We start from the raw sequence: 20,758 nt of genomic DNA on the forward strand, positions 1-20,758 counted from the left end.
TCTCTCTCTCTCTCTCTCTCTCTCTCTCTCTCTCTCTCTCTCTCTCTTCTAGAGAAAAGGTGAAGGGTAACTGACAGTCCACTTACCATCCATGGCTGGAGTCAGAATAAGGGCAAGACAGAGTTTCTTTGTGTAGCCCTGGCTGTCCTGGAACTATGTAGACCAGGCTGGCCTCAAACTCAGAGATCTGCCTGCCTTTGTCTCCCAAGTGTTGTTATTAAAGACATGCACCACCATGCCAAAGCTTTGAAAGCACTTTTAAATTAATCTCTCCTTCATACTCATTTCTTACAAAGCAATCTCTCAATTTCTCTCTCAGTTACCCCTTTCTCCCCCTTTCCTTCTTCTGTCTCTTAGCCAATGGGGGGAGAGGAGGATTGCTGGAGCTTGTTGACCACCAGCATGCTTCCAGGTTCAGAGATAGTTCCTGTATAATATAGTCAGTATTAACTGACAACCTGATAAAAGTTAGAATCAAGAGAAATAGGGTCTCTAGGTATGTCTTGGAGGAATTTGTCCACTGTGGGTGGCCCCATTCCCTAGGCAAGAGATCCTGGCCTGTATCAAAAAGGAGAAAGGAAACCAAACACTAGCAAGCATTCTTTGTTCTCTGTTTCTGATTATGGGTATGGTATGGTATGATCGCCTCCTTCAAGATCCTGCCCCTGTTTTCCCTGCTATGGTGGACTGTAACCTGGGATTGTGGACCTTTCTCTCTTAAGTTACTTCTATTAGGATATTTTATTACAGCAAAAAGAAAAGAAACTAAGATACCCAGTTTCAAGGGAAAAGGTAGAAAGTGATAAAGAAGACACTTGATATCCTCCTCTGGCTTCCATTCATACTCCTGAACACAGACACACACACACACACACACACACACACATACACACGCATAGACCATATACATACATATGCACGCACATCACATACACAGGGATATAATACACACACACAGACACACATAGATACCACACAAACACACATGTGCATATACCATATATATATGCACACACACACACAAACATGCACTTACATCACACACACACATACCACAAACACACATCCATTCACATACATTTAAAAGATAAAAAGAAATAAGGTGAAGGCTGGAATTAGTTTTATGTAGAAAAGGCTATATAATTTCAATTTCCAGATTATCTGTTGAGAATATTTCTGCAGGACACCTTGCCTAAGAAGGAAAGACAAGGGATTTTTCTCAATGAGGTCACTGTTACCTTGGGAGAAGCAGGCATACATGTAAAGAATTAAAACACAACCCACAGTGTACTTAAACTCCCAGGGTTTTGAATCCTAGTGATGTAACTTGCTGATATGTAATAAAGACTTTAAGGGGTACCTAAGACAGGGCCTGGAACTTAATATGTGCTCAGTTAAGTGTTGGTTGAACAGCTAAATGAAATCTTCCCATATCTTTCTTTGCCACTCCCACTATTCATTATAATCACCTTTTGTCATAGGCGTGACTTGTAACCACAATTGCTACTGGTTTCTGAGTTAGTATAGTTGACTTTGAATTTCAACATCAGCATTACCACCTTGACCTTTCTTTTTTTTTTTTCTTCGAGACAGGGTTTCTCTGTGTAGCCCTGGCTGTCCTGGAACTCACTCTGTAGACCAGGCTAGCCTTGAACTTTGGAACTCAGAAATCCGCCTGCCTCTGCCTCCCAAGTGCTGGGATTAAAGGCGTGCGCCACCACTGCCCGGCCACCTTGACCTTTCTAGAACAGTGTTTTTATCTAGTAAAGTCTTGAGTAAAAATAACCCTTAGGAGCACCAGGGGGCCAGTCTCAAGACCTCCCTGGACTGGGTCCCATCTCAAGTTTCCTTTGCAGGACGCTAAATTGCCAAGGCTTTTCTCTATCCAGGACCCCTGCTTTCTGGTGCAAACTGTCCTCCCAGGCAGTGAGTCACTGAATCTTCCGGACCCTTGGAAGGCACTGTTTTCTGATCTGCAGATGAAGGACTGGAGTCTGAGACATCAAACAGTGTACATGATGCTATGTGGCAAGGAGGAGGCAGGACCAGGCTTCGAACCCAGGCACGAGGGAGGTACTCATGTTACTGGATGCATATGTGTATGTGTGTGTGTATGTGTGCCTATGTGTGCACACATGTATGCAGGTGTGAGTTTGTCTGTAGGTGTGTGTGCATATGTGTGCATATGTATGAGTATGTATGTGTGTGTGGTATGTAACATGCATATGGATTGTGTGTGCATATGTGTGTATAGTATGTATGGTGTGTGTGCATGTATGAGTGTGTAGTGTGTATGCACATGTATGGATTCGCGTACCATGCACACAAGTGGAAGCCAGACTCTGCTTTATTCCCTTGTGACAGGGTCTCTCACTGAACCTGAACCTTGGCTGCCAGCCAGGAAATCCCAGCCATCCTGTCTTTGCTTCTCCTCCTGGCGCTAGGGTTACAGGCACATGCGTGTGGCCACACCCAGCTTTTACGTGGGCTCTGGGGATCTGAACTCAGGTCTTTGTGCCTGTGTGCATTATGCATTGAGCCACCTCACTAGGCCACCTCTATTGGTTATTTTGTTGCTAGACAATATGTGTGAATAGATAAGGCACCTCTCATGAACAGCCGATGAGAAAAGGCAACTTTACAAAAGTGGGGACAAAATTCAGAAATTGTCGCCTACACAGTGACTTGATATGAGGATTGTAAATTATAACCAACCAGAACCGGATGCACTTCATGATTAAATCCTGTGAAGAAGTCCCTATTACCAGTCCTTCTAGTGAAAGGACAGCAGAGGATGGGCAGGTCGAGGCTGCTGGTGAGCTGCAGAGCCAGGGGCCGCCCAGGTAAGAATTCATTAGGTGTTGTAGCAGACAATTTTCTCCCAACCTCCACATGTTTTCAGAGATAAAGATAATTACCTTGCAACTAGGAAAAGCTGTTGCATCAACGAGAAAAGTAAAATAATGGAGACTCCCTCCTCTGGAAGGCAAGTACACAACTCTATGGGAAGCGAGCTCAGCTTTGTCCAATCAGAGCATGCCCTGCTACCTGTGGGCGTTCCAATTGCAAGCGAAATACCGATGCTATAGAGAGAGGTCTGTGTAGAGGCGGGGAAACAGAAAGGCAGGATGGATACATTTGTTTGGGCGGTTCTTATGCCCACACACCAAGCCCACGCACAGCTAGACTCCAGTCAGACAGCCTTTGAGGTGGAGAGGCTGAGTGTAGACAGCAGCCCACTCCCACCTGAGTGCCTGAGATAGACAGGAGCTGCAGAGGAAATGCTGAACCTTCCTCCCTAGACACTGGGTTGTACCACAACACCCCCTCCCCCACCCCAAACTCTCTTAGCTGCTAGTAGAAGCAGGAGGAAGGAATGGTGGGAGGCTTAGAGGACAGGACTAAACCTTCTGTCCACCATACTTTTAAAAGTCAGGAATCTGCTAGTGAAAGAATTTAACTACAATGTTGCCACAGCCCTATAGGTTTCTTTAATTACCACCTCCATCTGAGAATGTGAAGTGGCTTGTAACTAATTTGCAATAAAGTAGCATTCCCAGCCTGCCCTAAGCACTATGTACATTCCTAGAAAATAAATCAGAGCTAAGGGAAAGGATGATTTTAAGGTGGAAAGAAGCACTGAAGGGGCTGGGAGCGTAGCTCAGCTGGTAAAGTGCTTGCTTTGTAAGGATCAAGACCTGAGTCCAAGTGACAGAGTCTGGGTGTGGCAGCGTGCACAGTGAGCTCACAATCCTGACGACTTGGTCAACTTTAGACCAGTGAGAGACTCTGTCTCAAAAAATAAGTTGGACAGCACCTAAGGAACGGCAGCTGAGCCTGTCCTCCGGCCTCTTTATGCACATGCTCACACGTGTACTTGCACATACTTCTGTGTATACACACAGACACTGAGAAGCACTGAGGTCAGAATGACAGAGGCCAGCCACAGGCCAGCCAGGTAGAAATGCTGCTTCTTTATTCAGTAAGCACCAAGACAGACTATTTCGGATAAATTGATTGCCTGTCTGAGGCTTCCTTCTCCCCTCTCCTGGCTCTGCCAACCTCCTGTGGTCTCTGCTTCCTACTTAGTGATTACGAAAAGTCAGCCACTGAATATGTAATGCAGCCACGCCTCAGAAGCTCCAGCTAGAAGGTGAGAGGGGACCTTGGCTCTCCGATCTATATCACAGAGGCTGTGAACATTATCGAGGGAGAGTTTCACACTAAGAGGAAGGCAGGCTCTCTTTTTAGGAAGCCTTTTGCCAAGTGTAAAAAAAAAAAAGTTTTTTTTAAAGATAGGAATGGCTGTCATAGCAGAACAGTTTTGAAGTCAAGGCAATTCTTGGAGAACTACAAATAGCAACCAAATGTTTTCTAATTATGTGCTAACGGCATCCAGAACGTTGCTGAATATTCCCATTACTGCAGGATCTGAGGGCCTGATTTCACTGGGGACTCTGCATGTATGTATCCAGACAGAAGAGCTCTCCTCCATAGAAGCCCACACAACCTTTCAATACCCTTTGGTACTCGTCCAAATAGATACGAAGTTCTTGAAAATAAAAGCGTTTTGGATGAGACAGTTGCAGTGAACTGGGATTTTATTCAGTGGAAGCAAACGAGGAAATAAAATGTGGCTTCATGATTTATACATAAGCAATAACGGTTAAAGCTAGTATTAAAATACAATGTTTTTCAGCTGCTTACATTTTCATAGTTTTAATTTATGGGATTAACATGAATGTCATACAAAAAGAGAAGACATAGATGTACCCGAATATTTTATATTAGCATCTGCTAATTGTACAAAATAATGAGTTACATCGTGATATTTTAATACTCGTATATAAGGTAGAATAAAAAATAGAATCTGTTAGATGTGGGTTTCATAGAGCTAGTTGAGGCTATAGATGCTTCTAAGGGAGAAAAAGCCATCAAAAACCCTACTCAGCCATGAACCCCATGGGCTACAGCAACCAGCACAGCACGGAATTCCCATGAGGACAATAGTGGCATGGATGTTGTGGAAATAACTAACTGTACTCTGTGACTGGATTCAAGGCCCACTCCACAGGAGGGAACACATGCCTGGTACTGTAAATCTGACTGAGAAAGCATGGCTGGGAGTTGACAAGACTGCAGGGGGAAGCTTACCACTATTAATCTGCTAAATGAACACAGTACCAAACTGCCCGCTAAATTTGTATCTCTCTCTCTACCAATAGATTAGTGTAGCACTCAGCCCTTATCCGAGAAGAGTCTGTGCAGTAGACAGCAATGAAAGCAGAAACTCACAAGCCGATCAAAAGGCATAGGTTAAATGTCTGTGGAGGGTTCAGTCATCAACGGGACATCTATACTCCTTCCCAAGATAAAGAAGGAAGAGGAGGAGGAGGAAGAGAAGAGAGGAAGGGAGGAGGGGAGGGGAAGAGGAAACAGAGGAGAAAGGGAGAAAAGGAAGAAAGGAGGGGGGAAGGAGGAGGAAGAAGAGGAGGAGAAGGAAGAGGAGGAAAAATATCGTCAAAGTCAGAGATATGGGCAGATGAAGACAAAACAGTGTCTTCTGGACATGACAGGACATGTACTCGTGAACTCATAGGAACAGTGATAATCTACGTAAGTCCTACACAAGATCAAGCCAGCCAACATTACAACATGGGATGGAGGGGGGCTTAAAAAACCACTACCCCAAGCTGAGAAGCTATTAACAGTTCACGGCTATTGGGGGAGGAGAGACAGCTGTTTTCACAGTGTGTCTCTGGGTTGTATACCGTACTCCAGTGGATGGCCCCACACACTCATGAGTGTATGAGCAGAAGTGTGAGCTTAGGAAGGGTGGATCTCGGCGGAGTTACAGAAAGGAGTGGAAAGGTAAATATGATCAATTTCTATACATGTATGTATAAAATTCTCAAAGAATTAATAGATATACTGTATTTTCTTGAAAGAAAAAAAATAAATCTGTCAGTTGTGGCGCACGCCTATAATCCCTAGGATTTGGGAAATAGAGGTGAGGAGATTAGGAACTCATGGTCATCCTTGGCTACATAGTGAGTTCAAGGACAGCCTGGGCTTCATGAGATCCTGTCTCAAAAAAAAAAAAATCTAGTTTTGCTAGAGCTATGACCACATGATGGAGCATGTTCCCAAACTGCATGGCTTGTGGCAACTGGACACCCTTTCGGAAGAATCTGTCTTTGTTTCCTTAAACCAAATGATCAAGAGTTACTAGATGAGACAAAATAGAGAACAAAAACCCAGGACCCAGAAGACCGGCATCTGCCCTCACCTGTCAGTAGAGGGCTTCAGTGACCTTGAGCACAGTCTCCAGTCTGTTTCCTACCTACCTACCAAAACACTACAGGACCTCACCAGTGCATCATGGGAACGCAATCTCTCCCACCACAGGCCTGATCCAACTGGCATCCTTCTAAGGGTCTTACTAATGTATTTTTCAAGTAAACCCTGCTAGAGGATGGAGTGACATTCTCTCCCAAGGTCGCTGTCCCTACAGTGTTTCTCTTGTACTTGAGTAGGGTAACAAGAGCCTGAGAAACTGGAAACCACACCACACAGCCTAGGACCCTGTTCTCACTATCTTCTGGGCTCCTTGCCTGGTAGCTGCCCCTAGTGGTAGGTCATGGGAACACATCTGTTTAGCATCCTGTCATGTATACTTCCTGTATCGCCTTTCCTCCCAATGATCAAAATCCATATCTATGCAGATGGTCTAGACATTCTTATTTGCAGCAAGTGAAAGATTTCCACAGTAATGGGAAGATTGGGGTCCACTGCTATAAATCGTGTAGAATTCGTCCAGAATAGAAAATGGTTACCTTACTCTTAGGAACTAGGACTCAGAGAGCTTAGGGGGGTGGAAGTGGAGTATATGTATTCCAGGTCTCCTGAGGGCTGCCAAAAATTCATAGACACTAAGGCAAATTCTGGCCTTATCTCCTGATGCCTCAATAAAGAGCTGAGACAGCTTCCCTGATCACTCCCCAGTTCCCAGCTTAGAATATATTGACTTATAATAGATATTACTTGATCTGTCCAATGTCATTCCTGTGTATTCACGAAAAGAAAGAGTCTATTATGGGGTGTTTCTCTCTGGAATTCCATAGGTCAGATGAAATCTCGTCATAGGAAATGTCAAATCCACCGTACATGTATACTGTCTTCCTACATTTGTTTAGGTGTCGTCTTCTACAGAGCCTTCCTCCGACTGCTCCCTATAAAGAAAGCCTTATCTCCTCTTTTCCTTCACACGTTAGGTATTTTCTGTGGTAATTTGTCTATGTGCTCTCATCAGAAAGCAAGCTCCCTGAGGATGAGAGAATTCACTTTGCTCAAGGTTATATCTTCATTTGAAGGATGATATACATTTTGGCGGTCAGTAAATATCAAATGAACAGTCGTCAGAGTCCTTCTGAGTGAGCAGAGAATTATTTAGAGATAAGTAGAAATTATCCCATCTGCATCTTCCATGAGTGGAGACAGTGATTTTTAACACAGAGAGACAACAATTATTCAGCCTGTCTCCAACATTCTCCTGTCTCAACCTCTATAGCTAAAGATGGGCAGTGTGCAGGGAGAGGTCAAGCATTGTCAACCTGACCGGATTGGACTGAACAAGGAGATGCTTCTCTGGGTGTGTCTGCGAAGGCATTTCCAGGAAGATGCAACTGAGGAGGGAGGACCCACTCTGAATTTATGGGACACCATCCCATAGTCTGGGAGAGGATCTCAAACTAACCTAAATGGAAACAAAGGGGCCTGGGAGATGTCTCAGCAGGTAAAGAATTTGCTGGACAACCCTGAGGCAGGAGTTTGGTCATCGGATCCCATGGCAGAAAGAGATCGGATGCTTTCATGTTGTCCTCCGGACTCCTCAGGGCTCACAGAGCAGTGATCCATCCCATAATGACATGGATGCCATGGCACCACATACGATGCATGGCACCACATACGGTGATCATAATCTTTAAGGGTAAAAGCAGCCAGCTGAGCACCGGCTATTCCTATCCTGTTTCCTGGTCAGCACAATAAAACCACTCCCCCTTTTCAGCCACACCGTCCTTCCCATGAGAAAATGTATCTTCTGAACTGTGAGCCAAGCCACACTCTCTGAGGTGTAGTCACAGGCAAGGCGTCTCAATGTAAAGGTTCATAACTATTTTTCCTTGCTGACTGTCAAAATGGACAGTTGGAGGGGGTTGGAGCGATGGCTCAGCAGTTCTTCCAGAGGTACTGAGTTCAATTCCCAGCACCCACATAGTAGCTCACAACCATCTGTAATGGGAATCTGATTCCCTCTCCTGGTGTGTGTGAAGACACAGCACACTCATAAAATAAATAATTAATAAATTAAATGTTTAAAAAATGGACAGCTTGTTATCTAATTCCGTATGGGAATTAGATACAATGATACATTTTGATACAATGATGATGCCTCTTTCTGTCTGGGTTTTAGTAAACACTGCATGTTTTTTTCCATAGGGGGAAAAATGTCCCAAATAAGAAAAGACTTGGTGTTCACTAATAAGATTATTCAAAAGGAAGGCATCTTCCTGAACTACCTTCGAACTACAAAGGTGTTTCTGTCAGCGGCTGCAGGGACAGGGCACTTACTGCTGGAGCAGGTGGCTTCTTTAGGGCTGGAAGATATCGGCTGTGCACAGAGCTGACAAAGGCAGTCTCTCCCATTGAATGTGACTCGGTCTCCGGGTGGAAACGGGCGCCTGGAGACAGAAAGACATTTGCCCTCAGAGTTATTCCAGCAATTTCATTCTCTCTCCTCACCCCTTTGCCTGCTACCCTCCCGTGCAAATTGATTTCTTGGAGGAGCAGCAGGCAGAATGTTTGAAATGTGGCCATGCCCCAAGCCTGCCAGCTGGACATGGGCCAAACAAATGTACGCGCTTCATTGTGAGATGCAAAGAGCACTGGTCCTGCAGGCTCCCTGCTTGGAGAGTAGCATGGTTTAGCGCCATTCTAAGGTGGAGGGGTGTCTGAGCAAATGACTCCTCGGGGCCCACAGAGCAGTGATTTCCATAAGGAAATTCTTCACTAAAAACAAAACAGAAACAAAACGCAACATAACCCACTTTAAATGCCATGAATTCCCACTGAAGCTCCCGGCACATCCCTAAGAGAACAGCTACAGGAGAAGTGGGGGCCCTCTTGGTCCCGTATTCTGTAGTGACTATATGGAGTCAGACTGTCCTCTCTGGACATCTGAATTTGCAAAGCCCTGAAGAACCCAATCCCTCATAATCTGCTGTAAACATGTTTGAGAATTAGTCACAGGCTCAGTGGTTAAGAGCACTTGTTCTTGCAGAAGTCCCAGGTTCAGCAGTACCCAGGTGGCAGCTCACGGCCATCTATAATGCCAGTTCCAGGAGATCCAATGCCCTCTTCTGACCTCCATAGGCACCTGGCATGCACAGGGTAAACTTACATGCAGCCCAAGCATTCACAGACATAAAATAGACGTAAAAGTCAGTAGCAGGCTCTGTGTCAGGAAGACACGTTCCTCTCCTGCTGGACCTCCGTCAGCAACAGCACACTGCACAAAAGTGCACCTTCTGCACACATGTTAGCTTTCCAAAGCTTGCTTACTATGTCAAGCCAGTTTACCAACAATCTTCAACAATGTGAGTTTCCTAGTGTGGGACTGTCAGTTAGGAAATGTGGAACTCGAAAGACAGACATGGGCAAGTCAGAATTCATCAGTCTGGAGCAAGTCCACGCTTCCTGATCTGCACCAGTATGTTCACAACCCTTAGCCCATCTCCCCATAGCCTAAGGCTGGTAACTAACCATGCACTCACAGGAACAGCTGGACTTAGCCCCACCTATATGACAGATACCAGTTATCAAATGTGTGGGGAGGGGGAGATTGTAGTCTTGCACCTTTGAATATTAAAAGTCCCCAGTTCAGTGGCTTCCTCTCTGAAGTGGCTTTGCCCCTTTTCACTGGAAAGATAAAGAGGCCACGGGCAGGGACAGGCCTCATCTACCTGACTTAGACCTGTGTCAATAATTAAAACTACACCGTGGTGCTGCAGGGGACCCCTTGCTTCTCACTCATCACTACACCTGAACAAGTCCCTCGTCTGTTCCGTGAGGGGAATATCAGAGGGTTATGGGCCTATAAACACAGTACAGCGAGCACATGTTCTTTGGTCTCCACTCAGGGACGGGACCTGGGTGAGGCAAGCAATATCCTTGGGGCAAGTACAGGGGCTCACTGCCCAGGGCTGACCCAGCTCTTGGGGGGCACTGATAACAAGTGTGCCTTTATGTGTATCACCCCAGGAGTGTGGCTGGCTCCCTTCCACACAGATCCTCTGTGGTACAAGCCAGACTCCGTGTACTACAGGAGTCATAATGTGTGGCTCCCAAACACAATATAGCACATCCCCCTCCTGTGCCAGTTTCCTTCCCTCAGACTGATCATTTTCATTAAGCTGTCTTATACAGACACCTAACGATCAGAAGTTTCCCCTAAAACATCAATGACTAGTGTCTAGGTTTTGTAAACCATTTGATCTCTGTCATAATTCCTCAACCCTGCCGCTGTACCTGAAAGAAGTCCTAACTCCTATACAGACACATAGACAATGTTATTTAAGTGAAAGACCTAAAGCCAGGCATAGTGGCGCATGCCTTCATGGCCCAGCACTCGAGAGGCAGAGGCGGGAGGATCTCTAGGAGTTCAAGGCCAGCCTGATTTACACAGTTCCAGGACAGCCAGTGCTGTATAATGAGACTCTATCTCTAACAAAACAAAGAAAGAAACAAAAAAGAACTAAAGACTAATGATCTGACCAGTGAGCTGTTGCCAACCATCACAAACTACAGCAAAGATACCATCTCATCTCTAGCAGGAGGAGGTTGTGCTGTCTTGGCTGGGCTGATCTTGAATGCCTGTGTTCAAAGAATTCTCCCACCTCTGCCTTCTGAATGTGGGACTGTGGGCCCACAGTTCAATGCCCAGCTAAAAGAGGCTACATAACAAGTTCACATAATCACCTACATTTCCAAATGAGCTTTGTCCTTCTAAGCAGCTATCTGTTCCCTACAGTGTCGTCTTTATTAAAACTTTCCTGAGGTCCAGCCCCCTTCGGGCTTGAGATACAGCCCCTTACAAACTACCATACTGCTTTACAGAGGATACGAATAAAGCTTTCCAACTATACTGTACTTTAACCAAGAATGAACAGGCAAGAAGAAACCAAGAGCCAGGAAGAGCCATGTCGAGAAATATGTTGAGTTTAAGACTCTGTACTCTCAGGACCAGAGGAGGCTGTCAAAGCTTTGGATGTTGAAGCCAGTCTGTTGTAGAGAGCCAGAGGCTTGGAAAAGATACTTACTTGCAGATCGTGCAGGCGAAGCAGTTGGGGTGGTAGGTCTTGCCCAGGGCAGTTACCACCTCGCCTTCTACAAACTCCCCACAGCCGTGGCACCTCGTCCCGTACATCCTCTGGTAGTCCAGGGTACACAGATAGTCCCCGTTCTTTATGAAGAAGCCTCCCTGGGCCAGGTCGCAGCCGCACACTGTAGAGAGACAAGTTTATAACTGGTTATCGCCTGCCAAATCTCTGGGTAACATTTGCCTTTTGCCAGATGCTGGTGGCTCCCTGTGCTCTCAATGGTTTGGGGACAGGGAGTGGACTGGCACAAAGAGTCATTTATTATTGAGCTCTGCTTTTTCTCCTGCCGCCCCCTTACTCCATTCCCCTGGGAGCCATGCAATATCTCATACAAGTAAAATCCACTGGCTAGGTTTCAATGGTCTCAGCGGTATCTAAGATTCGGCAACAGTCAGTCAGTCTGTGATGGAAAGATATGCCCGTTTGGGCTCTCTGGGATGCTGACTAAGGTGTCCCTGGCAATGCTGTTAGGAAAGGTGCCCACTGCTTGCCCACACAGCTACTTGATTTGGGCCAAGATCACTGAGTAATAGGTTCCTACTATAGCAACAGCGACAGCTGAAGTTTCCAGTGACCATTTTTTTCCCCACACATTAGAAATCTTTCCCCAAAGCAACAAAGCAGTTGGGGCCCAAACTGTCTCTTTGTGCAAGAAATAAGACACACTGACCATGTGATGTAACGTATGAGACATGAGAATGGGCATGCCAGGAAGGGAAGAAGGGAAGGGACAAATCCAACACAGAATTGTCATCTGTGATCTCAGGACATGCAAAAGAGGACGCTTTGTTGAGTCTGGATTTTGTTATCACTTTTCAAATCGTACATCTGTTCGTGACAGGGACAATGTAGGAAACAGGGTTGCCAGGAGCCTGGGCCTATTCTGCATGCTCAGACAAACTCAAGCATGTCACAACTTGTCCACAAATCAAGCCTAGAGCAACCCCTGATAAAGACTATCTCCTGTCAGATGCCAGGGAGGCGGCAGCTAGAGCCGGGCCTCTCCAGCCTTAGCCTCTGTATCCCAAGGGTCGGTGACTCCCACCCAGGGAAGGGAAGCCTCAGGTAAGGCACAGACTGCTTTCTGATCCTTCTCATAAACCCTCAGAGGGTTAGAACAGACTGCAGTTAGAGCAGACCCTCAGGTGGGGTGGGAGAAAAGTGAGCTTGGTCACTGAATGGCTCTCCTAAGGATTTGCAAGAACATAGGGTGAGTTATTCCGATGAGTTCCCATGACTCATTAATAGTCTAACTTACAGGCTCTTAAAAGGAGAATGGTCATATAACTGAAGGCGGGGTTGTAAAGGGAAATTAGAAACGAAACAGTGAAACTTCTCTGAACATGAGCTAAGCGTAGTGGGTGCACGCCTTTAATCCCAGCACTTGGAGGCAGAGGCAGGGGGATCTCTGAGTTCAAACCCAGCCTGGTCTACAGAGTGAGTTCCAAGACAGCCAGGGCTACACAGAAACCCTGTCTCAGAAAACTTTCTCTCCCTCCCTCTCTCTCTCCTGCTCTCTCTCTCTCTTATGCTCTCTCTCTTGTGCTCTCTCTCTCTCTCATACACACACACACAATTTCTGAACATGTAAGGACCAAAAATTAATTCAAAATCAAGTGCAGTGAATCTGAGGTGGCAGTCGCCCACAGTACAGTGTAAGACTTCACCAAATAGCTGTGAGTCTGAACAAAATATATAAACATATGCACTTTTGTACTGTGCTTACCATCAGCCAGTCAGTACAAGTGTACTTCGCTCCTCTCAGGTTCACAACTACTGCGTGTTACGAATTGCAGTGTTTTTGTTTGTTTGTTTTTTATGGTACAGGCAATTTTAATGATTTAATCATGGAAATCTTCCTACTTAAACGTAGAAACGTCTTCCTACTGTCATTGCTCAGCACGAGAGTATCAAATTAGTATATTTTGGATCAAACTGTTTTAGAGTGTTTGATTTTAAAAATTCCTGACTCAGCTACTGACTTGCTTTTTTTTTTTTTTTTTTTGGTTTTTCGAGACAGGGTTTCTCTGTGTAGCCCTGGCTGTCCTGGAACTCACTCTGTAGACCAGGCTGGCCTCGAACTCAGAAATCCGCCTGCCTCTGCCTCCCAAGTGCTGAGATTAAAGGCGTGCGCCACCACCGCCCGGCCTGACTTGCTTTTTATTAAAAAAAAAAAAAAATTCATCATTAAATGAACTCCAGCTTGAGATTAGGACACAATTTCCAATAATTTCTGAAATGACTTTAAACACATTTCTGCCATTTTGTATATGTATTTATGCAAGGTGGCATTCTTAGCATGGATGATTATAAAATCAAAATATTGCTGGAGTCTATAAAACACTGAAGATACCCTTTGTCCCACAGCTCAAATATGCAGCTAGTATTCTTTATGTAAAAATGTAAATACACTATTCCTAGTAGTATAAAAATCCACTTGAGAATTTAACGGCGAAAATTATATGTATAACAAAGAACTGTTTTAAAATACATTTCTTTATGATTTTTTTATCAGCAAATGTCTGATTTATATACTTATTTTAGATATTCACCCACCCAGAACAGTATACAAATTTCACAGGTGCTAGAGGTTTAGAGTAGGAAAAGATTAGGACCCCTGTCTAACGAAGTCTTAACTCGGTGAGATCATGACCTACCCCTCCCCTATCAGTTAGAACCACGCACAAGCTTTCCGTGTAGACTCCCTGGTCCTTGTTTAGACCAACACTCCACAGCTCTGACATCGCTCTTGAAAACCAAGTGACCGAAGATGATGGCCAGAAACCATCTGCTGGCAACTAACCAGCCTATAAATAATGCTCCAATCGTGTTCTCAGAATGGCTGTCTCCTCCTACAACTGTCAGCATCTCTTCCTGCATCTCCCGATTTCACACCGGCTTCCTCCCTCCTTACCAAGAGGATCACGGACCTCATGGACCAGCCTCGTTCTGACCTCAGATTCTTAGAGCAGAAATAATCCTTGGGGGATGGGGTAGGGTCATCACGGGTCACTCAAGAGAGTCCTCTTCAGTAATTTCATAGGTGTGCACCTTCAAGATGTCAGAGCACTTTATGGCCAAGAGTTTTTTATTAATCTCTGCATCTAATATAATACGTAGAACAGTATAGTGTAATTGAACTGAATCCTGCCTCACATTTGACACGTTCCCACCAGTTCCACTCCTGGGAGCTATCGCCAGTTTTGATGACTCATTTGTTCCTTCAAACTTACTTCTTGTAGCTCTGAGAAGGGACAAACAGTGGACTTAGACCCGCCATCCCCTTTGCTCTCATCCGGTCACCTGGGCTGGGAATAAAAATCACAGATTCCCCATGACAAGACCGAGGTGAGCTTCAAGCTAATGCAGACCACAGGACCCCTTCAAAGGGAATGCCTTTTAGAAGTCCTTTCTGCTTACTGCCTCCTCTCTGGGTACCTCTGTGTGGACTTCTCTGTCTGAAAGTGGTTTTGTGGGACTGACGCATGCTCTCTTTAATCAAACTGTAATTTCACGAACCTAGCATAGCCCTACAACATGATTTGGCAACTCAGTTCAGAGGTGACAAACTGTGCCGTGTTGTGATGTGATTTGGCTTTTCTCTGAAATTCATAGCCAAGCCATGTTATCCGACAACTGTAGCATTATGTATGTCGGTTTAGATGATTAGATAAACAGTGTTTAACAGAGCAGGGATCTGTGGCACACGCACCAGGTAATGAATGAGAGGAAAAAACCCTATGCAGCTGGACCTAGACATTACTTCAAACATCATGACGTCACCTAAGACCAGAATGGGGGTGACGGTGACATAATTGGAGTCTCCCCTCCTCTTCTGTCTCCTCAAGGACTCTAAACATAGGGAAATCCCCCAGATACCATTTCCTTCCCCATATAATATAAGGTCTCCCCAGGAACAGACCTTACCTACTTCAACTTCAATCCCAGAGCAAAGGATTATCAGTCAGTGATCTCTGTCTATATAGTATGTATCCTGCAAGCTTTAGACTGTGGTTGTAACTGAGCAGGGAACAGACAGTGTGTTGGCTTCAAACACGGCCTCTTCCAGTGGCTCCATCCTTTCAGCTCTGTGCTACCACCACCCCTAAAAGACTTGTGAGAGATGCTTCTATTCCCTGTGTCTGTAAACCTCTAGCCGTATCCACTTTCTCACCCTACACCAATATTTTCAAGCAGTCACAAAGCCCAGGCTAGTTCCCCCGTGAACGTCCCCGGGATCCGCTCCTCCCTGTGCCTTCTTGCCATTATTTCTTAAACTGAGCGTCAGCATTGCCCTTCTGCCTGGAAGTGATTTTTATTAAAAACAGTGTTTGCATTGTCAGGAAAAGAATCCACTTGGGACAGTCTGAGTTCCCATCAGAATGGGGCTAGCGCTGCAGTGGATTAAGACCAAGCATCGTGGATGATTTACCACTAAGTGAGAACAAAGATCACAGAGTAAAGAATCTTGAGAAGTCAATTTTTAGAGACTTCTACATATGCCTTTACAAACAACTGAGTGAGCTCACAAAACAGGACTACGAAGTTGGCTCTCTTGGGAAGGTAAGCGCAACTAACTTACATATGCCTGTCAATCAGCTCATTAAAAGCATTCCTTTTAGTGGTGATAACATACCTAGAATGTTTGATTCACCATGTTAGTAATTTTTATGTGGACAGTTCAGTGGCTTATCTGCCTGTGGTTTCCACACACCATCCATCCACAGGACTACTGTCTTCTTGAGAAGCTGAAACTAGGTGCCCATGAAGCAAGAACTTTTTTTCCCTAAATCCCCCAAGTTCCTGGACACCCCAATTCTGTCTTCTATCTCAGAGAACCTAATTGCTCGAAGTACCCACATGTCAATGGAAGCTAACCTTTAATGATAATAACATATCAAGAGATTGGGGTGAGAGAGCTAGAGAGATGGCCTAGCTATTAAGAGAACTGGCTTCTCTACTAAAGGACCCAAGTTCCATTCCCAGCACCCAAATAATACCTCACAAGCATCTGTAACTATAGTTCCAGGAGATCCAATACCCTCTCTGGATTCTGCAGGCATCAGACAGATGCATGCACGCATGCAGGAAAAACACTTGCATATAAGTAATTAAATAAAATAATTAAAACATTAGAAGAAGCTGGGGTCAAAGATGAAGAGATGGATCCCTGACTAAGAGCACTTGCTGCTCCTTCAGAGCCTCCAGGTTCTGCTTCTGGTCTCTACGTGAGGACTCACACCATCTGTAACTCCAGTCCTAGGAGATCTGATACCTTTTTCTGGTCTCCATAGGTGCTACAACCATGAATATACATACATACAGGCAAACAATCATACACATAAAGTAAAAATAAATGAATCTTTAAAAAAATTGTATCCAAAACTTGATCACAAAGAAGGAGAAAGAAATCATAGTCTTCTAGAGTCAGCCAGGGGCTTTGGGTAGCAGCTCACGGGGTCATTATACTGGAACCAGATGTAGTTTGACAAGATCTTTACCATTGACTGAAGGCCCAGACTTTGAATTCTGGTGCCTGCTCTGCCCAAGGGCCATTAAGACAACTAACACTTGATCTTATCACCCTGCTGCAGCCTGCTCAGTTTTCTATCCCCTGCAGCCATCTTTGAGGGTCTCTTTGGAAGGCCCATGGTCACACACCTTTAGTTTTCCCGAAACTCAGCTTTACCACACCACAGAGCCCTCACTCATGGATAGCATGTGTCCTTGACACACTCATCCTGTGTGTGTATAGGACAGTCGTGGACGTTACACTCCATCTGACTCAGCTCTTTTTTACTCAAAGTATCTGAAGGTGAATAGTAAACAAATTTCAAAAAAATTAAAACATTTAAATTACTTTATTATTTTACATTTTTGTGTGTGTGTGCGTAAGCGTGTGTGTGCATGCATGTCAAGTGTGTGTGCGTTCACCTGTGTTTATCTGTTTGCATGCTCATGCACATGTCAAAGTGCAGGGGTACCCATAGAAGTCCCCTGGATCTGGAGTCACAGGTGGTTGTGAGCCTCCTGACATGGATGCTGAGAACTGGACAGGAATCCTCTGGAAGCATCAAATGCTCTTAACTATTGGACCATCTTTCATACCCCATTATTACAGTTTTATTTTATGTGCATCTGTATGCACACACCACAGCATGTATAGTGGTCAGCAGTTTGGGAGAATTGATTCTCTCTTTCCACCAGATACTGAGGCTCAGACCGGAGGTGCCTTTACCCACAGAACATCTCATCAGACCTTAAAAAAATTTAATATTTTGTTTTATTTTAAAGATTTATTTATCATGTATACAGAGTTCTGCCTGCATGTATACCTGCATTCCAGAAGAGGGCACCAGAACCTATTATAGAGTTAGAAGAGGGCACCAGGTCTCATTAGAGATGATTATGAGGCACCGTGTGGTTGCTGGGAATTGAACTCGGGACCTCTGGAAGAGGAGCCAGTGCTCTTAACCTCTGAGCCATCTCTCTAGCCCCCCTAATTTGTTTTATAAAAGAGCTTTAGTACCTTTAAATGATAGCACAAAGCAAATGTCTTACATCTACATGATCATAAAATAAATAACATGGTGAGGTTGGATTCAAATGGAGACATGTACATTTCCCTGACTTTAACGTATTTCCTAGGAAAATCACAGATTCTGCTCACTAAAAGCCCAGGCTGCCAGCCTTCCTTCCCAGCATCAATTATTAAAGCATTCTTCACCCAGAGTCCTGCTGAATCCTCCCCTGCTTCCCATCACTAAGGTCTGACTACACGCAGCCCAGAGCCTTGTTGATGTGACGCTCTCGAATCCACTCTACAAACCACCGAGTAAAATTTACTGGTTAAGTGGGGGGATGTGTGCATCCAAGAAATTTTTATACAAAAGTTGTGAAGTTAGTAACGAGAACATTTTTTGAAAAAGCTTAAATCTTAACAACTGAACAAGAGCTGCTTGGGCTGTAAAAATACCATGCAACAGAAGGGGAACAGAGCATGGAGGCGTCGGCTGGGGGAGGGGCGTCGGCTGGGGGAGGGGCGTCGGCTGGGGGAGGGGCGTCGGCTGGGGGAGGGGTGTCGGCTGGGGGGAGGGAGTGGGGAGAGCAGAGCCTGGTTTCAGTGGCAGGAGCCAGGCTGCGGAAGCATCTTAGGGCTTTTCAAGGCAGCAGGTCCATTTGGTGCCACAACAAATCCATCCCCGAGATGGTCCACCTGCCAGTCAATGCTCAGACTTACACCCGCCTCAATGGGCGGCCAGGTCATCAGGCGGGAGACCCTTCCTCATCTTCAGCTGGGGACTGTACCTTTTCAGGCTGCTGATTCCAAGTGGGCCTGGCCCGTTCTCAGCAGTAAGAGAAGACCCAGGAAACAATGATCCTTAGGAATCTTAATGGGGGACCAGTAGCCTTTGAGGCTCCTCTCTTTACTTTCTGGGGAAGGCACTGGCTGTCTAGTATCCTGCTGGCAATCCTCCTGTCACAGGACACAAGAACTGAGGAAGCAGCTCCGTGGTAGAACCCTTGCCTAGGATACCTAAGGCCTTAGGTTCAATACCCAGTACTGCAGAACAAAGAACCCACAGGCATGAGGGGCCTTTCTGAGCTTTTCCACCTGGAACAAAGCATACAGGCAGGGTTACTCTTTCCCTTACAAGCTTGTCTTGCTTGGAGCAGGGGTGTGCAGCCAGGGCTGCCCCCTTTCCTTTATGAGCATGCAGGCTTTGTGTTCTGGAAACAGTACTTTCCCCCATGTCGAGGTCAGAGCCTGCTCTGATGCTGTGCTTCCTGGTGCTGTGCATCGTGTGTGGTGGAGACTCAGATGTGACAGAGCCGGGAAACAGGACCCCCTGCCCCTGCATACACATTACTCTTGGATTAACATCGCAAATACCAAATGTCTCTTGTCCTCTTCCTCAGTGTGCACATGTGGGGTGCACACGCACACAGTGTGTGCACATGCGCACACATGTCAGAGACCAGAGGTGGACGTTGGGCTTCCTGCTCTGTTGCTCTCTGTCTTACTCTGTTGAGACAGGGTCTCTTGCTGAACCTTTAGCTAGCTAGGCTGGCAGCCAGCACCCTCTACGATGCACTGTCTCTGCTCTCACAGTGCAGGGGTCACAGGTGAGCATGGTCGTGTGGTGCTGAGGGTTCAAACTCAGGCCCTCAGTCTCAGGAACATCTTCCCAGCTCCCCCAGTGATTTCTTTTAAACCTTTCCATCTTATTCTTTTCCTCACAGTTTTTTTTTTTATCAAGACGGTAACATCGGCCTTCAGTATCGTCGGCCATGTACTCAGAGTTCAGTGTCAGACTGGCTCAATCCATTTCTGGACTGAAACGCAGAGCAGTGAGCTTGAAGCGACCACAAAAGGTAGCTCACAAGGGCTATTGCTGTAGCTCGGAGCTCAAAATAGCTGAACAGCACTCACCAACAATGATGTGCGGAGGCAGCTTCTGCCAGAAATAACTTCTGCGAAAAGCGCTTGGACTCAAACGGCAAGCCTCAGAAACGGACTGTAATCTCTCTCCATTGACTTCTAAATGCACACTGAAATCAACGATCACTTCTGGGTGACATGATACTTACAAGGTCACCCAGATAGAACACGGGCCCCAAAGCAATGCTGTTGGGGATTCGAGTTAAGTCAGAGTTTGAATATATGATCATAGGAGTCATGGTTTAAAAGGAAACTTTTGGAACCTCTGTTTACTAATAAAAGCACTGACGACATAGTATTTTAGAATTTGTTGTAGAATTTCATATGCAAACAAAATTGCTTACAAGCAGGTCAAGAAAGAAAGACACCACCCAGAATATAAACACACCAGTCTGGAAATCTTTTACCATCACACAGATTACCTTAATACAGGGCTTCAGGGTTTAAAATGAGCACGGGAAGTATGTGGATGAGGTGGGGACACGCTCAACTTCAGTCACTTGCCTTACAAGCAAACCTTTGTTCTGATGCATATACTACACTCAAAGGAAGGGAGGGAAGGAGGAAAGAAGAGGGAGAGAGAGGGGGAGGGGGAAGGGGAGGGGAAGAGAGGAAGAGGGGGAAGGGGAGGGGGGAGGTGGAAGAGGGAGAGGAAGGGGAAGAGGGACAGGGACAGGGACAGGGACAGGGAGAGAGTGAAGCTGTCTATGCTTAAAATGGCTAGCCTTGCTTATGACCAGGATTTAAATCTCACAGTAGGCCACACTTTTGGATTTGGGGCAGCAGGTAGTCATTAAGAGTCAGTCTCTCTCTCTCTCTCTCTCTCTCTCTCTCTCTCTCTCTCTCTCTCTCTCTCTCTCCCTCTCTCTCTCTCTCT

General features: G+C 45.5%; 1 protein-coding gene across 5 annotated transcripts in view; it reads right to left on the reverse strand.

Moving 5' to 3' along the window:
• Positions 1–20,758, reverse strand: part of Ablim1 (actin binding LIM protein 1) — a 205,030-nt gene that overhangs the window by 107,041 nt on the left and 77,231 nt on the right. For all 5 annotated transcript variants that reach the window (XM_028773273.1, XM_028773231.1, XM_028773246.1 and 2 more), the window contains exons 3-4: positions 11,379–11,562; positions 8,632–8,741 (exon numbers count right to left, since the gene is read on the reverse strand). In XM_028773273.1, coding sequence (XP_028629106.1) covers positions 8,632–8,741; positions 11,379–11,562 — 294 coding nt within the window. The remainder of the gene's footprint in view (positions 1–8,631; positions 8,742–11,378; positions 11,563–20,758) is intronic.

Source organism: Grammomys surdaster, unplaced genomic scaffold (assembly GCF_004785775.1).
Source record: "Grammomys surdaster isolate TR1022 unplaced genomic scaffold, NIH_TR_1.0 66, whole genome shotgun sequence".
In the NCBI taxonomy this organism is placed as follows: Eukaryota; Metazoa; Chordata; class Mammalia; order Rodentia; family Muridae; genus Grammomys; species Grammomys surdaster.